This window comes from Schistocerca americana, chromosome 1, assembly GCF_021461395.2.
Source record: "Schistocerca americana isolate TAMUIC-IGC-003095 chromosome 1, iqSchAmer2.1, whole genome shotgun sequence".
Classification (NCBI taxonomy): Eukaryota; Metazoa; Arthropoda; class Insecta; order Orthoptera; family Acrididae; genus Schistocerca; species Schistocerca americana.
Window position 1 is genome coordinate 1,129,770,066 of NC_060119.1, and position 17,607 is coordinate 1,129,787,672.

Consider the following 17,607-nt stretch of genomic DNA (forward strand, 5'->3'; position numbering starts at 1 on the left):
TATCCTATCCTATCCATTTCAGTTGATATAACGATATGAAAGCAAGAGTGTGGAAAAGAACTGACAGATTGAAAAAAAATGTAGCTAATCTACAAATAAGGGGCCTTACGAAGTACTCTTCAACCCACTTCAGGATATTCATTGTGGATTTGTTTAGCGTGCACCAAAATAAGTCAGACATATTCCACAAACTCCAAAGACTGTAGGGCATCAAAGAGAAGCATTATGAAAAACTTACTCTTAATTTTACAGGAATTTATTCACAGAATGAACATATTACAAGCCCTAAATATGTCAGTAACACAACAACAGTGAAATAATAGAAACTAGGGCAAATTCATAAACATACAAGTAATTAGGCTTGGTGCATAATGGGCATCGAAGTAGTCAAGTAATAAATGAAATATCAAGCAAAAATAACTCTGGTACACCATGCACCTTCTGTTAGACGAGTCTTTATTGCTGAGCAGAGATTGTACTAGAGGTTGTTGACAGCAATTGTGTGACCATTGATGGAGGGTGAACTGCAGACACACACCATTTCAAAGTATTGTTGCAAATGACTGAAATATCGGCACACACATCATACACATGGTGTGTCAGAAATAGTCTGAAAAGCTGGTAACAGCACTGCAGGGGAGGTTGTACTGAGAAACAATTGTTAAGAAACCACTCTGCATTTACAGAGTTATTTAGCACAGAAGTTAGCCAGTCAGGCCATCACTACAGGCAGCCTACTGTAGGTGGTGTTGCCAAACCTGTTCGCCATTTGGTTAGCTGAAACTTGAATTTGCGCACACAAGGACATGACTGGCTAACTTCAATGCTAGATAACTAGGAAATGGCAAATGTATCGAATTTTTTTCTTAACAATTATCGCTCAGCACAACCTAACCTGCAACACCCTTACAAGCTTTTCAGGATGTTTTTGATGTTATGTCACTAAAACTAAAGTATTACTCGCCATTATCCTTCTAACTGGATACTATACACAAGGTTAACACTTTCATAAATAATGTTTCTGCAATAATAAATTCTAGTGTACCACACACAGCCCAGCAGTACTATGCCTTCAAAAACTCTACTAACCTTTGCCTTCATCCACTGCTTGCTTCTTCTCTTTCAGCAGTGCAGCATACCTGTGCAAGCACGTCACAAATACTTCCAAGATTCCAACTTCTCTGTAGACATTCTTGAAAATTTCATTGTGTTTAGAACTGAAATACAGAAGGATCTCTCCTTAACAACAGCATAAATCATCAAAGGCATAACTTTCTCAAACTGTTAACCCTGAAGTAAGATTCACATCCTTTTCTTGTACAAATGTTTTAGTCACATATTTATGACTTAAATTAAATGAGAATAAAAGCAATTAAGAAGGGCTTGATAACTGAAATTTGCGAAAGTTCTCAGCAAATTATACAAAAAATTGTATAAATAGGCCTCACACACATTTCCACAGTTTCTGTAATTGAAACTATTCTTTGATCTACATGTCTGATAAGAAACAGATGGTAGAAGCTTTCAAAACTTGGGTCTGAGTAAACGGTTCCATTCTTTTCTTTAAGCCATTACTACTATTTTATTTACCACATACACATACTTCCTTTGTGGCACTATGCCACAAAATATAAACAAACATTGGAAACTCCAGGATGGAATATCAACAATGTAGGAAAAGACAGAGTGCTACTCACCGTATAGATGACACATTAAGTTGCAGATGGACACACAAGCCTTCAGCCACAGCCTTCATCAGATCAAGACAGAGCTGCTGGAGTTGGTGGTCATGTGTGTGTGAGGTGTGTTTGCTTGTGTGAAGGAATGGTGTGTGTTTCTGTTTTTTGTTCTGACATAGGCTGCAGCTGAAACCATATATGTAAGTGTCTTAATTCCAACCTGGAGTAGCAATCTATCTTTTCCTATGTTGCAGATAAAAACAAAGCCTTTCATGATCAATAATTAGTGCTTTACATTCTATCCAATTAAAATGTCCATGTTAAAGTGAGATACATAAAGTTCAATGAACAAAACATTTACAAACCTCAGAAGGTTTTCTGGTGTTACAGTTCAATGGCCATTGGTGGTCCAGTTAACAATTCATCTGACCATGTAGCAACATCTTTGGCCTTGTTTACCGTATTTACTCGAATCTAAGCCGCACTTTTTTTCCAGTTTTTGTAATCCAAAAAACCACCTGCGGCTTAGAATCGAGTGCAAAGTAAGCGGAAGTTCTGAAAAATGTTGGTAGGTGCCGCCACAACTAACTTCTGCCGTCGTGGTATTGAACGACGACTGGCTGCAAGCCCGAAATTTGTTTGAACAACTGCCATCGACTATATGTAGCGCTACACAGGCATGCTTTGCAGGCACAAAGATAAATACTGGTGCCAAAACCTCTGCGCCAGTAAAAAAAAAAAAGTGGAAGACAAGCTTTTTTCTCCGCCCTGAGTTTCGACCACTGCATTTTCATACATTATCCAACGAAGTAAATACAAATTCCGTATTGTTCATCTTCGAATGTAGCAGCATTTCAATGTACTACGAAAATCCGACTGGCAAGACTGTTTGGGATGTTTGTAAATATGGCCATCTCTACGTTCTGAATTTTTCCTACCTGTGAGAAGAGATGGTTGCTAATAGGAACTTTTATGAATTGTGAATCACATGCAGTATTCTCTTCACCATAAGAATAATACGAATATAAACATTTTGCCATGTATTCTTTCATGTTTGCTGCTATCTCATTTAAATCCTGTCTGCCTAATAAACTACTAAGGTAGAGTGAGACAACAGCTAATGCGGAAGAATATACATATTATGTCATGTTTATATTTGTATTATTCTTATGCCTAACAGTTATAGAGTCAGAAATGAAGCACGGCAATTGACTAGATTTTTAAATCTAAGATAACTCTAATTTCTGTGAGGAATGTAATGTGCTAAAGAGGCATCTGCAACGATTTTCAAACGGAGAAAAATTTTTGCTAAACTCTCGTTCAGAACATCTTCTATCATATGCAGTCTATTATTCGGTTCTTGTTGATCATTATCAAAGAAAGCAGCACTGTAAGTAACAACAAATAGCAGTCTCTTGTCACTGTTTTGCTAATGAGACGATTCCTCTCTTTTTTTTTAATTGTAAGCGGCGGTAGTGCACACAAAAGCAAGCCATGCCGCGAGTGGCGACAGGCCATAAACACTCATTATCAGAATGCGACAAACAATGCACGACACAGTACAGTAATGCATTTTCAGCTTAGAGTGGCATAAACACCTATAACAAAGAGAACGGCACCTATCAGATAAAAGGAAAATAAGCAATCAATTCAAAAGAGATGAAGCACGTGAAAAAGGAAGGGTACCCATATAAACACAGACGGAGCGCTTGACGCATTGCAATTGCTGCCTGTTAAAGCTTAACTGCTAAGCTTATGACTCAAACCAAACTACTGTAGCTGTATCGTCATTCATTCGACCTAAATTGTGTCTCATATTACAATGGACCAATTTTGTTTCGATTTGGAGGTGCGGCCTAAAACTTTTCTCTCCCCTTGAATTTCGAGTCTCAAATTTCAGGTGCGGCTTAGATTCGGGAAAATTTTTATCCTTGATTTTGAGTCTCATTTTTCAGGTGCGGCTTAGATTCGAGTAAATACGGTATGTGTGTAACAACTGCTTAATGCTTCAGCTATACAGAGTTGTTACCTATATTTCTTCCCTCATTTATATTCCAGCCAGGACTTTCCATTATCATATGAATATAATATTTTATTGTTATATCAAGTTCCATTAAATTACTTTCACTTAAAAAAATGGGTTAATTTCTTTACATATAGCCTTGGATACTTTAATTTCAAATATTATTTTTTTTTAATTAATCACATTACTGATTTTTGCTCAGACTTTTATTTCTACTTAACTATAGAGTTTATATTGTTTGTTTCTATTTGGACCTTTAATTTTCACTTGGTGTATTGATTGAATTAGAAACATTTGATTGGATACGTTTCTTCAGTTGTGATATACATTCTTTTTAATGCTGTTCATAACTGATGAACCACAAATTTCATTTGTAAAAGACTTATTATCATGACTTGTTTGAAATTTTAATTTGAGAGAGAAATGTTTAATTTAAATGATTCTATGATCAACTGCATATTAAATTTTTGTGTAGTGTTACTTACATTTTCTCTCTTGCAATTGCGGAGATTACTGTCTGTCTAGTGGAAAAAATTCAATTGATGTATTTTCTTATGTTAATATTTATAATTATGAACAGAATATTCTGGTATTGTTCTTACAATGTTATTTACAATTCCTCGTACTGTATTTTTAACTTAACGTAATTACAGCAGAAACCAATGAATTTCTGCACTGAAAAGAATATAAAACTAGGTGACTATTTTCGTTGGTCCTAGAAAACCTAATTGGATAATAAAGGGAATACAAGTTCTGGGAAAAAGATTACACAACCTGAGCTTTGCTGATAATATTATTCTATCTGAAAATAAAATAGAACAACTTCCAATACTGGTTATCAAAGTAGCATTAGTTTGCTCCAAAGTTGGTCTAAAAATGAATTATGATAAAACCAAGATCATGATGAATGAATGAATGGACACCGGAGGGAAATACAGAATGAAGAAAAAATGCCACACTTACAGACTGGCATGTGATTTCTCATCCAGATCCAAGGAAAAGCTTATCTAGCAAAATCGGATCAGCTTTGTTTTTAACACATGTATGAAAACAAGGACCCGGCAACACTATGACACCATGCAGCACTTCAAAATGTACAGAGGAACATGCATCACCCCACACTACTGTACCAGCCATCGCAGCTCACCGAGTACACTGCTGGGGCGTCAAACCCACATACACCATGGAGCTACAATTAAAAATGTTGATGTTGCAATATTAGTTTTATTTGTTGTACATAATTTCGAGCCCTGTGCTCATTATCAAATCATCCAGTAAGTTATACTATCCATCAAGACAGCCACATAACTGTTTATTTTAGTTAAACACATCATTGTAAAGTAGTGCATAACCAAACTTCAGTTTGTTCCTAGTGATTTAAAAGGCTCTCTCCATTTTATGTACTGTAGTCTCTACTGCTGTCTTTTCCTGGATGTTGTTTGATAAAAATTCTCCTAGATATTTAAAACAATCTAGTTTAGATATTGAGTTGCCATTTTTGCACATTTTTGATATGCATTACTGATGTCTACCATGAACTGTGTTTTTCAAATGATATTTATAATCCTGTTTTTGCTGCTTGATGTAATAGTCCTGCAATTCGTTGTTCTGCACTTTCAAGTGATCTTTTTTGGCTTTACTCCTAATTGTATCGCCTTACTATTTATGGTCTTCCTGCAATCTCTATGAACTTTCTGTAAAGCACTGTTAAAAAAAAAGTGGTGACAAACCATCTCCTTTTCTCACTACTGATTTTAATTTACAATTTTCTCCCAAATATTTTCTTCTGATGTTGTTTTAGTTAACACTGTTTTATTTCTATTGCTTTTTTATCTTAGTCCAATCTGTTCTGAAATGTTGAGTAGTGTATTTCTATCAACAGAATCATATGTCTTTTTGAAGTCTACGAATGTTATATCAAGCTTATGATTTTTCCTAATTTCTAAAATGTGTTTTAACTTTATGACTTATGAAGAGGCATTTAAACAGTCATTCTTTGTGGAGTCCATACGTGACTGGAAAGAAGTCCCAATAACAGGTACAATGGGACGTAACCTCTGCCATGTACTTCACAGAAGTTTGGAGAGTATAAATGTAGATGTTGACACGTTCGACACACTATCTGCCTTTCCTAAACACTCCCTGATACTCCCCTAATTGTGGCTCAAGTATTCTTTCAGTTTTGCTTCAAAGTGCCTCCAACAAGACCTTATTTGACACTGGCACTGACACTTGTTGGGATCTGTTTTATCTCCCTTTTTATGTGGGTCATGGATTAATGCAGACATCCAATCCAGGAGGCACCACATTTGTTTCCCAGATTTCTGTATTATTTTTGCTAGGCATACTATCACATTGTCTCCAGAATGCTTCCAGAAGTCCGTAACTAAATTGTCTTTCCCAGATGCTTCCTTATTTTTAAGTTGTCTAATGATTTCTTCAATTTCTTTGAATGTTGTTGGCTTCAAATCTTGTTCTTTTCATACTGTATTGTCAAAACTGAAATTTTTATATAATGCGCTGCAATTGCATAACTGTTTGAAATATTCGAAGAAGGACATGTCCTGAGGCATCAAGGGATCACAAATTTAGCATTGGATGGCAGTGTGGAGGGTAAAAATCGTAGAGGGAGGCCAAGAGATGAATACACTAAGCAGATTCAGAAGGATGTAGGTTGCAGTAGGTACTGGGAGGTGAAGGAGCTTGCACAGGATAGATGAGCATGGAGAGCTGCATCAAACCAGTCTCAGGACTGAAGACCACAACAATAACATTGAAATGTTCAGCAAGTATTTCACAGCGTTCAGAGCCACTGTATGCAGTTTCAAACTTTTTTGAATGTCTAAATTGTAAGCTTGGTGGAATACATTTTCTTAAATTAGTTTTAGACACTCTGTAGAAGCAAGGCACTTGGAGTAAATGCCCATTCTTGCAGAACTGGTAAGATCCTTGGCAGATGCTGACAGGTAAAGATATTACTGAAGCATCAGTTCAAAAAGTCATGGCTGCAAAATACTAACTTGATGTATCTACAGAAGGAAGGAATGACTGGTAAGAGCTGAACTTGGGAAAGAGCAGATTCAGTTTTGGAGAAATTCAGGAATACATAAGTTAACACTGACCCTAATACTTATCTTGGAAGATGGTTGAAGAAAGGCAAAACGGAACTTGTAGCTTTTGATCGTGCTGGCTAGAATATTCACTTTAGAATTTCAAAGTTATCACCAATAAAACAGAGGGAGCAAAAGTATAACAATAATGGGAATTCCTGGATGGAATAATATGTCAAATAACAGGAAAGGTAACCACTCACCTACAGCAGGCGGACGTATGGTGCATTGAAACACGTAACGGAAAACAGTATTCACATTTGCTCTTTTTCTAAGAGAATCACACACATTCACAGACACAACCATACAGACACACAATGCTGTGATCACACGGTTTTCTGTCACATGTTTCTATGTGCCACACACCAATCCACTATAGACACTATTTGGGCAGCAAAATAACTGATGGCAGCAGGAATAAAAAGAATTTAGTATGCAGATTGGTAGTAGCATGTAAAGCACTCCTAAAAAAAAGATATACTGATATTAAATTTACATTCATTTGTTAGGACATGTTTTCTGAAAGTATTTCTTTGCAGTGTAGCCTCATATGGAAGTGGAGTGGGGACAATAAACTGTATGGACAAGAAAGTAATAGAAACTTTTCAAATGTGGTGCTACAGAAGAATGGTGATGATGGATAGACAAAGTAATTAATGAAGAGAAACTGACTCGAATTTGGGAGAACAGAAATTAATGACACACTGCAACTAAATGAAGTGTTAAGTTTAGAGGACACATCCTGAGACATCAAGGAGCCACCAATTTGGTAATGGAGTGCAGTGTGGGAACAGTGAAAATTGTAAAAAGAGAGATCTAAACTTGAATACAGCAAACAGGATCAAATAGACATAAGGCACAGTGGTTATGCAGGTGTGAACAGACTTGCACAATGCAGACTGGTGTGTAAAGCTCCATCAAACTAGTCATCAGATTGATGATGACAAGGATGTGACACAAGATATCAGTTTTGTAGGGTCATTTGTCAATCTTATTTCTTCATTTCTTGTTTGTTTTACTGTTTCTCATTTCTAAGTGGTATACTTTTTTGTTGCATTTTGTTAAAAAATTTAGTAATGATTACATTTACACAAGAAATACTTTTTTATATTGTATTTTACACCTCCAAGTATTACACCATACCTTCAGTTCACCTCTAAGCAACAGATGATCAAATTTTTATTGTAGTTTATAATTTGATGATACGGCTGTAAATGGTTCCCTTGTTGTAGCTATTTGTAAAGATAAAGTAATGAGGACTAAACAACATGATCAGTTTACTATTTTGATCTTTTACGAGTTACTATTTTTTAGTGATATCAATATAATAGAAGGAAACATTCCACGTGGGAAAAATTATATATAAAAACAAAGATGAGGTGACTTATCGAACGAAAGCGCTGGCAGGTCGATAGACACACAAACAAACACAAACATACACACAAAATTCAAGCTTTCGCAACAAACTGTTGCCTCATCAGGAAAGAGGGAAGGAGAGGGGAAGACGAAAGGAAGTGGGTTTTAAGGGAGAGGGTAAGGAGTCATTCCAATCCCGGGAGCGGAACGACTTACCTTAGGGGGAAAAAAGGACAGGTATACACTCGCACACACGCACATATCCATCCACACATACAGACACAAGCAGACATATTTAAAGACAAAGAGTTTGGGCAGAGATGTCAGTCGAGGCAGAAGTGTAGAGGCAAAGAAGTTGTTGAAAGACAGGTGAGGTATGAGTGGCGGCAACTTGAAATTAGCGGAGATTGAGGCCTGGCGGATGACGAGAAGAGAGGATATACTGAAGGGCAAGTTCCCATCTCCGGAGTTCGGATAGGTTGGTGTTGGTGGGAAGTATCCAGATAACCCGGACGGTGTAACACTGTGCCAAGATGTGCTGGCTGTGCACCAAGGCATGTTTAGCCACAGGGTGATCCTCATTACCAACAAACACTGTCTGCCTGTGTCCATTCATGCGAATGGACAGTTTGTTGCTGGTCATTCCCACATAGAATGCATCACAGTGTAGGCAGGTCAGTTGGTAAATCACGTGGGTGCTTTCACACATGGCTTTGCCTTTGATCGTGTACACCTTCCGGGTTACAGGACTGGAGTAGGTGGTGGTGGGAGGGTGCATGGGACAGGTTTTGCATCGGGGGTGGTTACAAGGATAGGAGCCAGAGGGTAGGGAAGGTGGTTTGGGGATTTTATAGGGATGAACTAACAGGTTACGAAGGTTAGGTGGACGGCGGAAAGACACTCTTGGCGGAGTGGGGAGGATTTCATGAAGGATGGATCTCATTTCAGGGCAGGATTTGAGGAAGTCGTATCCCTGCTGGAGAGCCACATTCAGAGTCTGGTCCAGTCCCGGAAAGTATCCTGTCACAAGTGGGGCACTTTTGTGGTTCTTCTGTGGGGGATTCTGGGTTTGAGGGGACGAGGAAGTGGCTCTGGTTATTTGCTTCTGTACCAGGTCGGGAGGGTAGTTGCGGGATGCGAAAGCTGTTTTCAGGTTGTTAGTGTGATGATTCAGGGATTCCAGACTGGAGCAGATTCGTTTGCCACGAAGACCTAGGCTGTAGGGAAGGGACCGTTTGATGTGGAATGGGTGGCAGCTGTCATAATGGAGGTACTGTTGCTTGTTGGTGGGTTTGATGTGGACGGACGTGTGAAGTTGGCCATTGGACAGGTGGAGGTCAACGTCAAGGAAAGTGGCATGGGATTTGGAGTAGGACCAGGTGAATCTGATGGACCAATCAATAAATCTGTACCAAACTTTGGGTTGGCAGACTTGGGTAACCAAGAACGCTTCATCTAAGCGACCCATGAATAGGTTGGCGTACGAGGGGGCCATCCTGGTACCCATGACTGTTCCCTTTAATTGTTGGTATGTCTGGCCTGCAAAAGTGAATAAGTTGTGGGTCAGGATGAAGCTGGCTAAGGTAATGAGAGCATTTCCTTTCACGCCGATCACCTGCCACCCTACCTAAAACCTCTTTCCTCATTCCTTTGTTTTTATATATAATTACTATTTTTTAGTTTATTTATATTATCTTGTTTCTAATTCTGTTTTTTCTCTATTTGTTTTCTTAAGGCATTATATCTTTTACAGGATGTGCTATATCTACACATTACATATTATAACTTTTAACTACATTAGAGGTAGAAAGTACTTCATCTGTGTAGTCCATGGTTTTTCTTTTCCGCAAAAGAAGTGATACACCTTATAATTTATATATTTTTCTTGTACTGCATAGTTTTAGGGAAAAAAACTTGTGAAGTACTTTTGGTCAAAACTGAAGTATTACCTTAGAATGTTGAGCAAAGTTTGCATACATATTATGCTGCAACTGACAGAAGACTGTGCCTTCAGAAGTATTGACAGTGATATGAGTTCTTTGCAGGGTACAAAATTCAGTTGAAATACTATAAATTCCAGGAGCTGGAAAAATTTCTCCTGAAAAATAACAAAGGATAAGTGCCATTAGTGCAGTAATTTAAACATCATATCAAGTTCATTTTACATAAGATACCTAGATAGTTGAATACACAATTTTATTATTAACATCAGAGTTAAATTTATAAGTCACAATTTTATTATTAACATCAGAGTTAAATTTATAAGTCTCAGTACATATACATAGTATTTTCTATTCTTATATTATCAAGACATTGAATCTTCAAGCATGGTGACACATTTAGAAATTTAAAAAAAATGGTCAGTTTAGAAATTAGGTAAAAGATGCTGGCAGAACTGAAGTTGCAAATGCTTGGACCGTTTAGCTGGTAAGAGCACTGTCCATGAAATGCAAGGTTCCAGGTTTGAGGATTACACTGTATTTCACACTAGTTAACTATACATGGCATCAGATGACACCATTTCTGCATTTCAGCATGTCCCATAACTTCTAATAATTGTGGCAAAATCTGCTTTTAGATAGTATAGTGTCCAATTCTAACCTCAACCTCCTTGGCTTCTGATAGAAGATATCACATGTTGCCTCCAAATATTTTTATCTTCCACTACTCCCTCCCAATAATTTATGCCCATCCTGTTGCATATTGTTTTAATTTCATTTACCCATGTACTCCTAGTTCTCCCTCTTGGTCTCTTACCAAATGATTTCTCCACGAATATTCTTGAAACTACTTAATCCGCTTCCATTTTCATCAAATCACCTGTCGATTGAAGTCTTTTGTAATTATTGCACTCATTATTGTTGCTCGTCGTGATAGCATGTAGGTTTTGGTGTTGTGTATTCTCTTCCAGCTTTGGGATTCATTATCATAGTACAGACAAAGGATTTTCCTATAAACTTTGTTTTCAAATATGTGGAAGTGACGTCCTTCCATTTTAGTTTAATTACATGTTTCTGCTCTGTAGTTTAGGACTGGTCTGATGATTGTGTTACATAGCTTCATTTTAAACAATGGAAAATCCAGGATGGAATCACAAAATACTATGAAAAGGATAGACTGCTACTCACAATATAGAGGAGAGAGAGAGAGTCATAGACAGGCACAACAAAAATCTGCTACACCTTGGAGCTTTTGGAGAAAAGGCTTTCTTTTAAAGTAGAAAACACATGCACATTCACACAAGCACAACTCTCATATACATGACCACTCTCTCTGCCAGCTGAGACCCCTGCCTGCCTGCGACTCAATGTCTTCTCTATTTGGTGATTACCAATCTATCCTCTTCATAAAATTATAGCTTCATGTTAGTTTTACTTGTCAGTAGTTTAGACTCTAGAAGTTTTGTATAGAGCAGTATGATCTATTAGCATTCTGCAGTCTGATTTTCACTTCACTTGTCTCTGATTTCGTTTATGTATCATTGTGCCCAGAAATTTGAACTGTTCGGCACTTTTGAATTTTGTTTTCCAATTATTAAATGCAACTGATTGTCTTGTTCGTATCTCCAGCCTTGACCTATGATGCACTTTGCTTTCTTATCATTTACTTTTAGTACAAGATTGGATGCTGCTTCTACAAGCTTGACAAATAACTGCCTATCTCTATTTCACTGTTTTCAATGAGCGCTATATCATCTGCATTTGTTAAAACTTTATTTCTTTGGAGGATCCCAGAAGACACTAGCTTCAGCTTCCTCACAACTCTCTCCACGGATGCATTTAAGAGAAGAGGAGACGGAGCTTCCCCATGTCTCGGTCCCTTTTTATTTTTAAAAATGGTCAGATTTTATTCTATTTAGCAAACTACTACTCATATTTTCACCAATGCACATTTTACAAAGATTAAGAAGATTGACTGGAAATCTCAAGTCTGTTATCACATTCCACAGGCTTTGTCTGTCAATAGAGTCATAAGCTTTCATAAAACTGGTGAACAAGTAGTATAATTTTTCTTTACTTTCCTGTATTTTTCATTTATTGTTTTGATTACTGATATATTATCAGTGGTGGATCTATTTCTTTGAAAGCCATTTTTATAATCCTGATAATATTTTCTGCGTATGCTTTCACATGGTTTAGCAATAAACAAAATAAAATCTTACAGACTGTGTTAACTCCTCATATTCCCCTATAGTTTCTGAAGTGTTCCCTGTCTTCTTTTTTATGTACTGAGACTACTGATTCTTTCCAGTCTGCTGGTGTGTTCTCAGTTTTCCAGGTTAACTGTATCACGTGAAACTAACATCTGTGCAGTGGTTCTTCTCCATATTTTAATATCTCAGCAGCAATTCTGCTGCTCCCAGTTGTCCTGCCATTTTTAGGTATTTCTACTTCTCAACACATCTCCACATGTCAGTTCTGGAATTTAGTTATCATTAGGGCTGGTGCTGGAACATGTAATTGGTGATTCTGGATCAGAACAGTTCTGTAGATTGTCAGAGTATTCCTTTCTTGTTGATAAAATTCTGCACGGTTCAATAATTATATTTTCACCCGTAACCTTCATCACCTCACATTTGTAATTAAAACCTCTTCGTTTAGATCAGTTGTGGCCAGAGAAGCTATGTGCCAACTGTAGGCTTGATGGACAAGCACTCCAGTACCATGCATCAGAAATTGAGTACCAGTCATCTCATCATAATCCAAACGTAAGGGCTAATTTACCTAGTACCCTAACTATGCCCATCTATAAATCAAGATAACTCGTGAACTCCCCCTCTGTTGCTGCTATTTGGCTCTGGAATGAGCTACCCTGCACTCTGTGCACAATTAAATGTCATGTTGCTCTAAAGGAAGAGCTGAAGCACTGCCTCCTGTCACCCTCTAACAACTCCTCAAAAATCAACATTTATAGTCAGTTTTCACCCTGTCAAACAGTAACGTAAATGTGCCTGCCTTCTCCCATTCACACTTCTTGCTTTTTCATTTCTCAGTCAGTCACATCACTTTACTTTCTTTTCACCCTTTTTAATAGTATTGTGTAGCCCCCCCCCCCCCCCCCTCTCTCTCTCTCTCTCTCTCTCTCTCTCTCTCTCTCTCTCTCTCTCTCTCTCTCTCTCTCTCTCTCTCATGCTCATGGCTGTATACTTCCCAGTTTACAACTATCTCCCTTTATCTTGTCTCTATTGTTGTAACCATGGACAAATGTACTGTGTTTTCTTTCTCTTTCATGCTACAGTAATCACAAAAGTTGTATAAATGTTGTATACTAGAAGTAACTTGTGTTTATTATAATGAACATAATATGTATAATGGCTGGTTAGATGTGACAGAGAGTCTGATGTTCCAGAACTTGCCAGGTTTAGTAAATCAACAAATAAGTAAATAAATATTACAGCCACTTTCCTCCCACACTCCTGACTCAGGGCACATGAAAAACTCATTACTGATTATGACATGTTGCACAAAATGAAATGCTGAAGCATTTCACAGTTTTTGTCACATTTTTACACCACCGGTATTGCAGTAAGAAGATGTATGTGAATTTTGAAAGTATTTTCTACATCCTTATACTTTATTTACAAACACTTCTCACTAGACATCCACACACACAGTTTTCCTTCTGCAACTAAAGTTTCCAGACATCCATCTTCAGGACAATATCCTGCATAGCACTCAAATTGTCGTACAATATAGAACAGAGTCCAGAAATGCTCCTTGCAATTTCTGTATGCATTCCAACTCATTTAAATTAAGTCATCATAAATGGCACGAAAATAGTTTTGATGCACAGTAGAGAATGGTGCCCACTGAGATTCCCACGTTGTGTGGAGTACCTAATTTGTAGTTCACAATGCCATTTCTGATGTGCTTTGCTAATGAAGAGTCAACCTTTATGATCGCATGAATGAAGGATTATTTAAAAAACCAGAAAACTTGTACAACATTTAACGATTTCTAAATTAAAAGTCATTTTATCTGAATAATTTTCATGAAGTTTACCTGTATTTCTTGTGTTTTCAGATGAATTTTTTCGGCAAATTGAGAAAGGGTGTTCTGTCCCTCAAGTATAAAGTAATTTGCGTTATCTGCATGATATACACTAGAAATTGCATCAAGAATGGTGCAGCACAATGCAGGGCAGTTCGATTTAAGAAAAACAGATTGTAGTACTTGAAAGGCCTGTATATTTCTCACACTGGCTCCTGTAAGAATGAATAATTAGTTTCAGTTAATGAGGCAAATTAAAGCATAAGTTCCATGAAAACTATATTTAGGTGTAGATGGACATAAAGACTGAAAGAAAATTCTACATATCAGGCAGCAATAGGCATGAAAGTAAAGGTTTTTGCAAATACTACCTCTTGAACTTCAATAAAATTAGTTTGGATACATGGCTGCAACATGAAATAAAAACGAGATTTAACATTTCAAATTGCAACGGTACTTGGGGGGGGGGGGGGGTGATGAAATTTTTGAGTAGTCTAGGGTTAAAAAGGAGAGCCATTCAGGGGAAACACAACATAACAGGACTAAACATGAATTATTACCCTTTTTCTCTTATCCTTTCAACAGTGTCTCACTCAGACCATACTGATGGCTCCACCAAATACTTGAACTACTCAAATACCTCCAGCTCTTCTCATGTTTGAAAAGCAATATTTCTGTTTTTTTTTCCTTTTTTTTTTCTAGTTCTACCACTACACAGTTAACAGCTGCCTACTGCGAGTATTATTTCTTTATCTTTTTCATGTTAAATTTGAGATATTCTATGTAAATAGATGTTGATGCCAAAAGAAATATTTAACTATTTTCAGTGGCTCAATAGAATATTTCAAACTGATTATGTATATTAGATTATGCTAAAATTACACCTGTAATGCATGTAGTTATTAGCTAATGTTAAGACAGTAACGAATGCACTGCCATTATGTTTGACAAGTATTTTTTAAATAAACTCTCCAACTGTTTCCCTTACCTCTCCCTGAAGGCTGCGGCAATGAGAAATTGCTGATTTTAAAGAGGGAACCCATACTAGCCTGGCTAGGGCGTAGTTCAATGTAACCACACATCGCAAGAGAAGCCACCATCAGAACCAGGTTACGGATGGCTTCTTGAGATTCTGGGCTAGTGTCATGTTCTAACCTAAAACATACACAATTTATGTATCAGTCCAAAAGAGGCATATAATATGCAGTGTCATTAAGTGCACGATTTTTCCCCTCTCATAGTTCACATTTGCACAATGCGTTAATAACGTAAATAATATCCGCTAGTAAGTTTGAATTTCTTCAATTTTCAATGTGTCAGATTATAAGATATCTTATGAAAAATAACACAGATCTGATTACCATATAATGTATGATACTAGAGACAGAAACCACGAAACCGCTGGAAATCTCTTACTTAATATGCTCAAAGGAACATCATTCCTAACAACTTTCGACCATAATCTTGCAAACATGCAGATATGTTTGACAGATCCATGCCAAATATGAAAACAGGCTGGTTAATACAATAATTACAAAGCCCAAGACAGTCTTCAATAGTTTCGAACATTCTATTTCACAAATTTAACACTGGGCTTTTATGAACAATTACACTTCTCATTATTAGCAGTGCTATCAGTCATAGCATGTAGTCATATTTTATTTTATTCACTGTGCACTAGTTCTAACACTTACATTGCACAAGTTTAGTGAAACATCACAGTTTTAAAACTGAAACTCATTGCAACAAGTCAGTTCACATGCAGTAAATAATTTCTTCATAATGTAACAGTTCAAAGTGGTCCTCAAGGGCATGGCTTTAACCCAGCACCATACTGAGCATTTCCCTAATGTTTCCATCTGTAACTGCATTTCGAGACATCATTCACATGGGCCTTCTTCAAGGTATGTATGGTGACATCTGAATTCAGCCACCCATTTCTTAACTGTTCAAAATTAAGGAGTAAATTCATTAGAAGCCTTCACACTAACTTTGGAGGAATTTATGCAAGCACAAATTCATTCGGCATATAGAACTTTATGACTGCATGGAATATCGGTTCATAAATTTGAACAAAATATATATACAACTATTTTAAAAAGGTGTATTAATAAAACAATGCTGGAATCCTTAGAGCATTTCCTGGAATTAAGACAGGCAACATTAGTGCATTACAGATAAGTCAAAACACTGTCTGAATGTAAGTTGTCTCTACCAAGATGTTTATATTATTTTATCCAACCCTTGCTCAACACATCTATTTGCTATTTTTACCAGTCCTTCAGCTTTACTTATTCTGGGTGAGCACCAAGCCTCAATAAATTTCAACAATGAGCTCTTCCCACAAGGCACTTTATGAAGCACTAGTAGATAGTTTGAGCATGTGCTCATAACTAAATGCACAATAGGATGATACATCCACATCCACTGTGCACTTGAGATTGAGCACACACTTGAAACTGGCTTTATAAAGTTTTCACTTTAAATAACAGGCTGGTGGAAACTATGTCGCCCTTTAAATCCTTCAACTTATCAGTACTTCCTATACATAGGTCCTTTTGAAACACAATATGCAAAAGCTGACTTTGCATTGAATTTTATAAGCATTTTACAGTGAGGCAAGCAACAATGGGAATCACACATTGTTCACAACAGAATGTTTAAGCTGCAAAGTCATTTAAAGAAACTCAGAAGCTCTGTTCAAGCAATGACTTACTTCAAAAGGAATTCGGACAGGAAAACATAACCCTGACAGCTGCGAAAATCATCAAGCAGTGTCTGAGAGACTTCACTGGAATCTTTCAGGAAGCAGAACACAGTTACAAACATCTCAACAATTTCTAGGGGTGTCAGTTCTTGAACTCTTTGCATATTTTCAATACAGAGAGCTACACAACCCTTATCTGAAACATAAAATGTTACATTAACACTGCAATGCACAAGTACACAAACAAACATTGAAAGTAAGGTATAAGCAAGCTTTTAAGACGACTCACAAGACAAACAATGGCAGTAAAATTTTGGAATATTCAATGCACCTAACACGAAATATTTTATATAACACACTTTTTGCCTACAATTCTGACTGATCATTGAATGAATATAAAATCCTTTCCTCTCTGCTTCAAGAACCATCCATCATATACTCCTGTGGCACAGTTCTTCAACATTCACAGTTTCTAAAGAAAAAACATAGTGATTTCAGACCCAGAAATAACAAGTCAAAACTGTCTTTTCTTTGAGAGAATAGAGTCATATTAAGATGTTACACATTTCTCCTACACTTGCGCTGTGTCTTTGGCACTGAAAAATGATGAAGCAAAATCAAGGTGGTTTGCTCCACTGCTATGGATTCTAAGATTTATTTGTTTACAGATTTTTTTCTGTGGAGCCATCACAGTGATGACATTTACAAATGTCAGAAATGATGGTATTACTATAATTAAACT

General features: G+C 36.9%; 1 protein-coding gene across 1 annotated transcript in view; it reads right to left on the reverse strand.

Moving 5' to 3' along the window:
* Positions 1-17,607, reverse strand: part of LOC124619168 (WD repeat and FYVE domain-containing protein 3) — a 297,546-nt gene that overhangs the window by 237,574 nt on the left and 42,365 nt on the right. The window contains exons 6-10 of the mRNA XM_047145406.1: positions 16,875-17,061; positions 15,147-15,313; positions 14,171-14,373; positions 10,118-10,266; positions 1,090-1,217 (exon numbers count right to left, since the gene is read on the reverse strand). Coding sequence (XP_047001362.1) covers positions 1,090-1,217; positions 10,118-10,266; positions 14,171-14,373; positions 15,147-15,313; positions 16,875-17,061 — 834 coding nt within the window. The remainder of the gene's footprint in view (positions 1-1,089; positions 1,218-10,117; positions 10,267-14,170; positions 14,374-15,146; positions 15,314-16,874; positions 17,062-17,607) is intronic.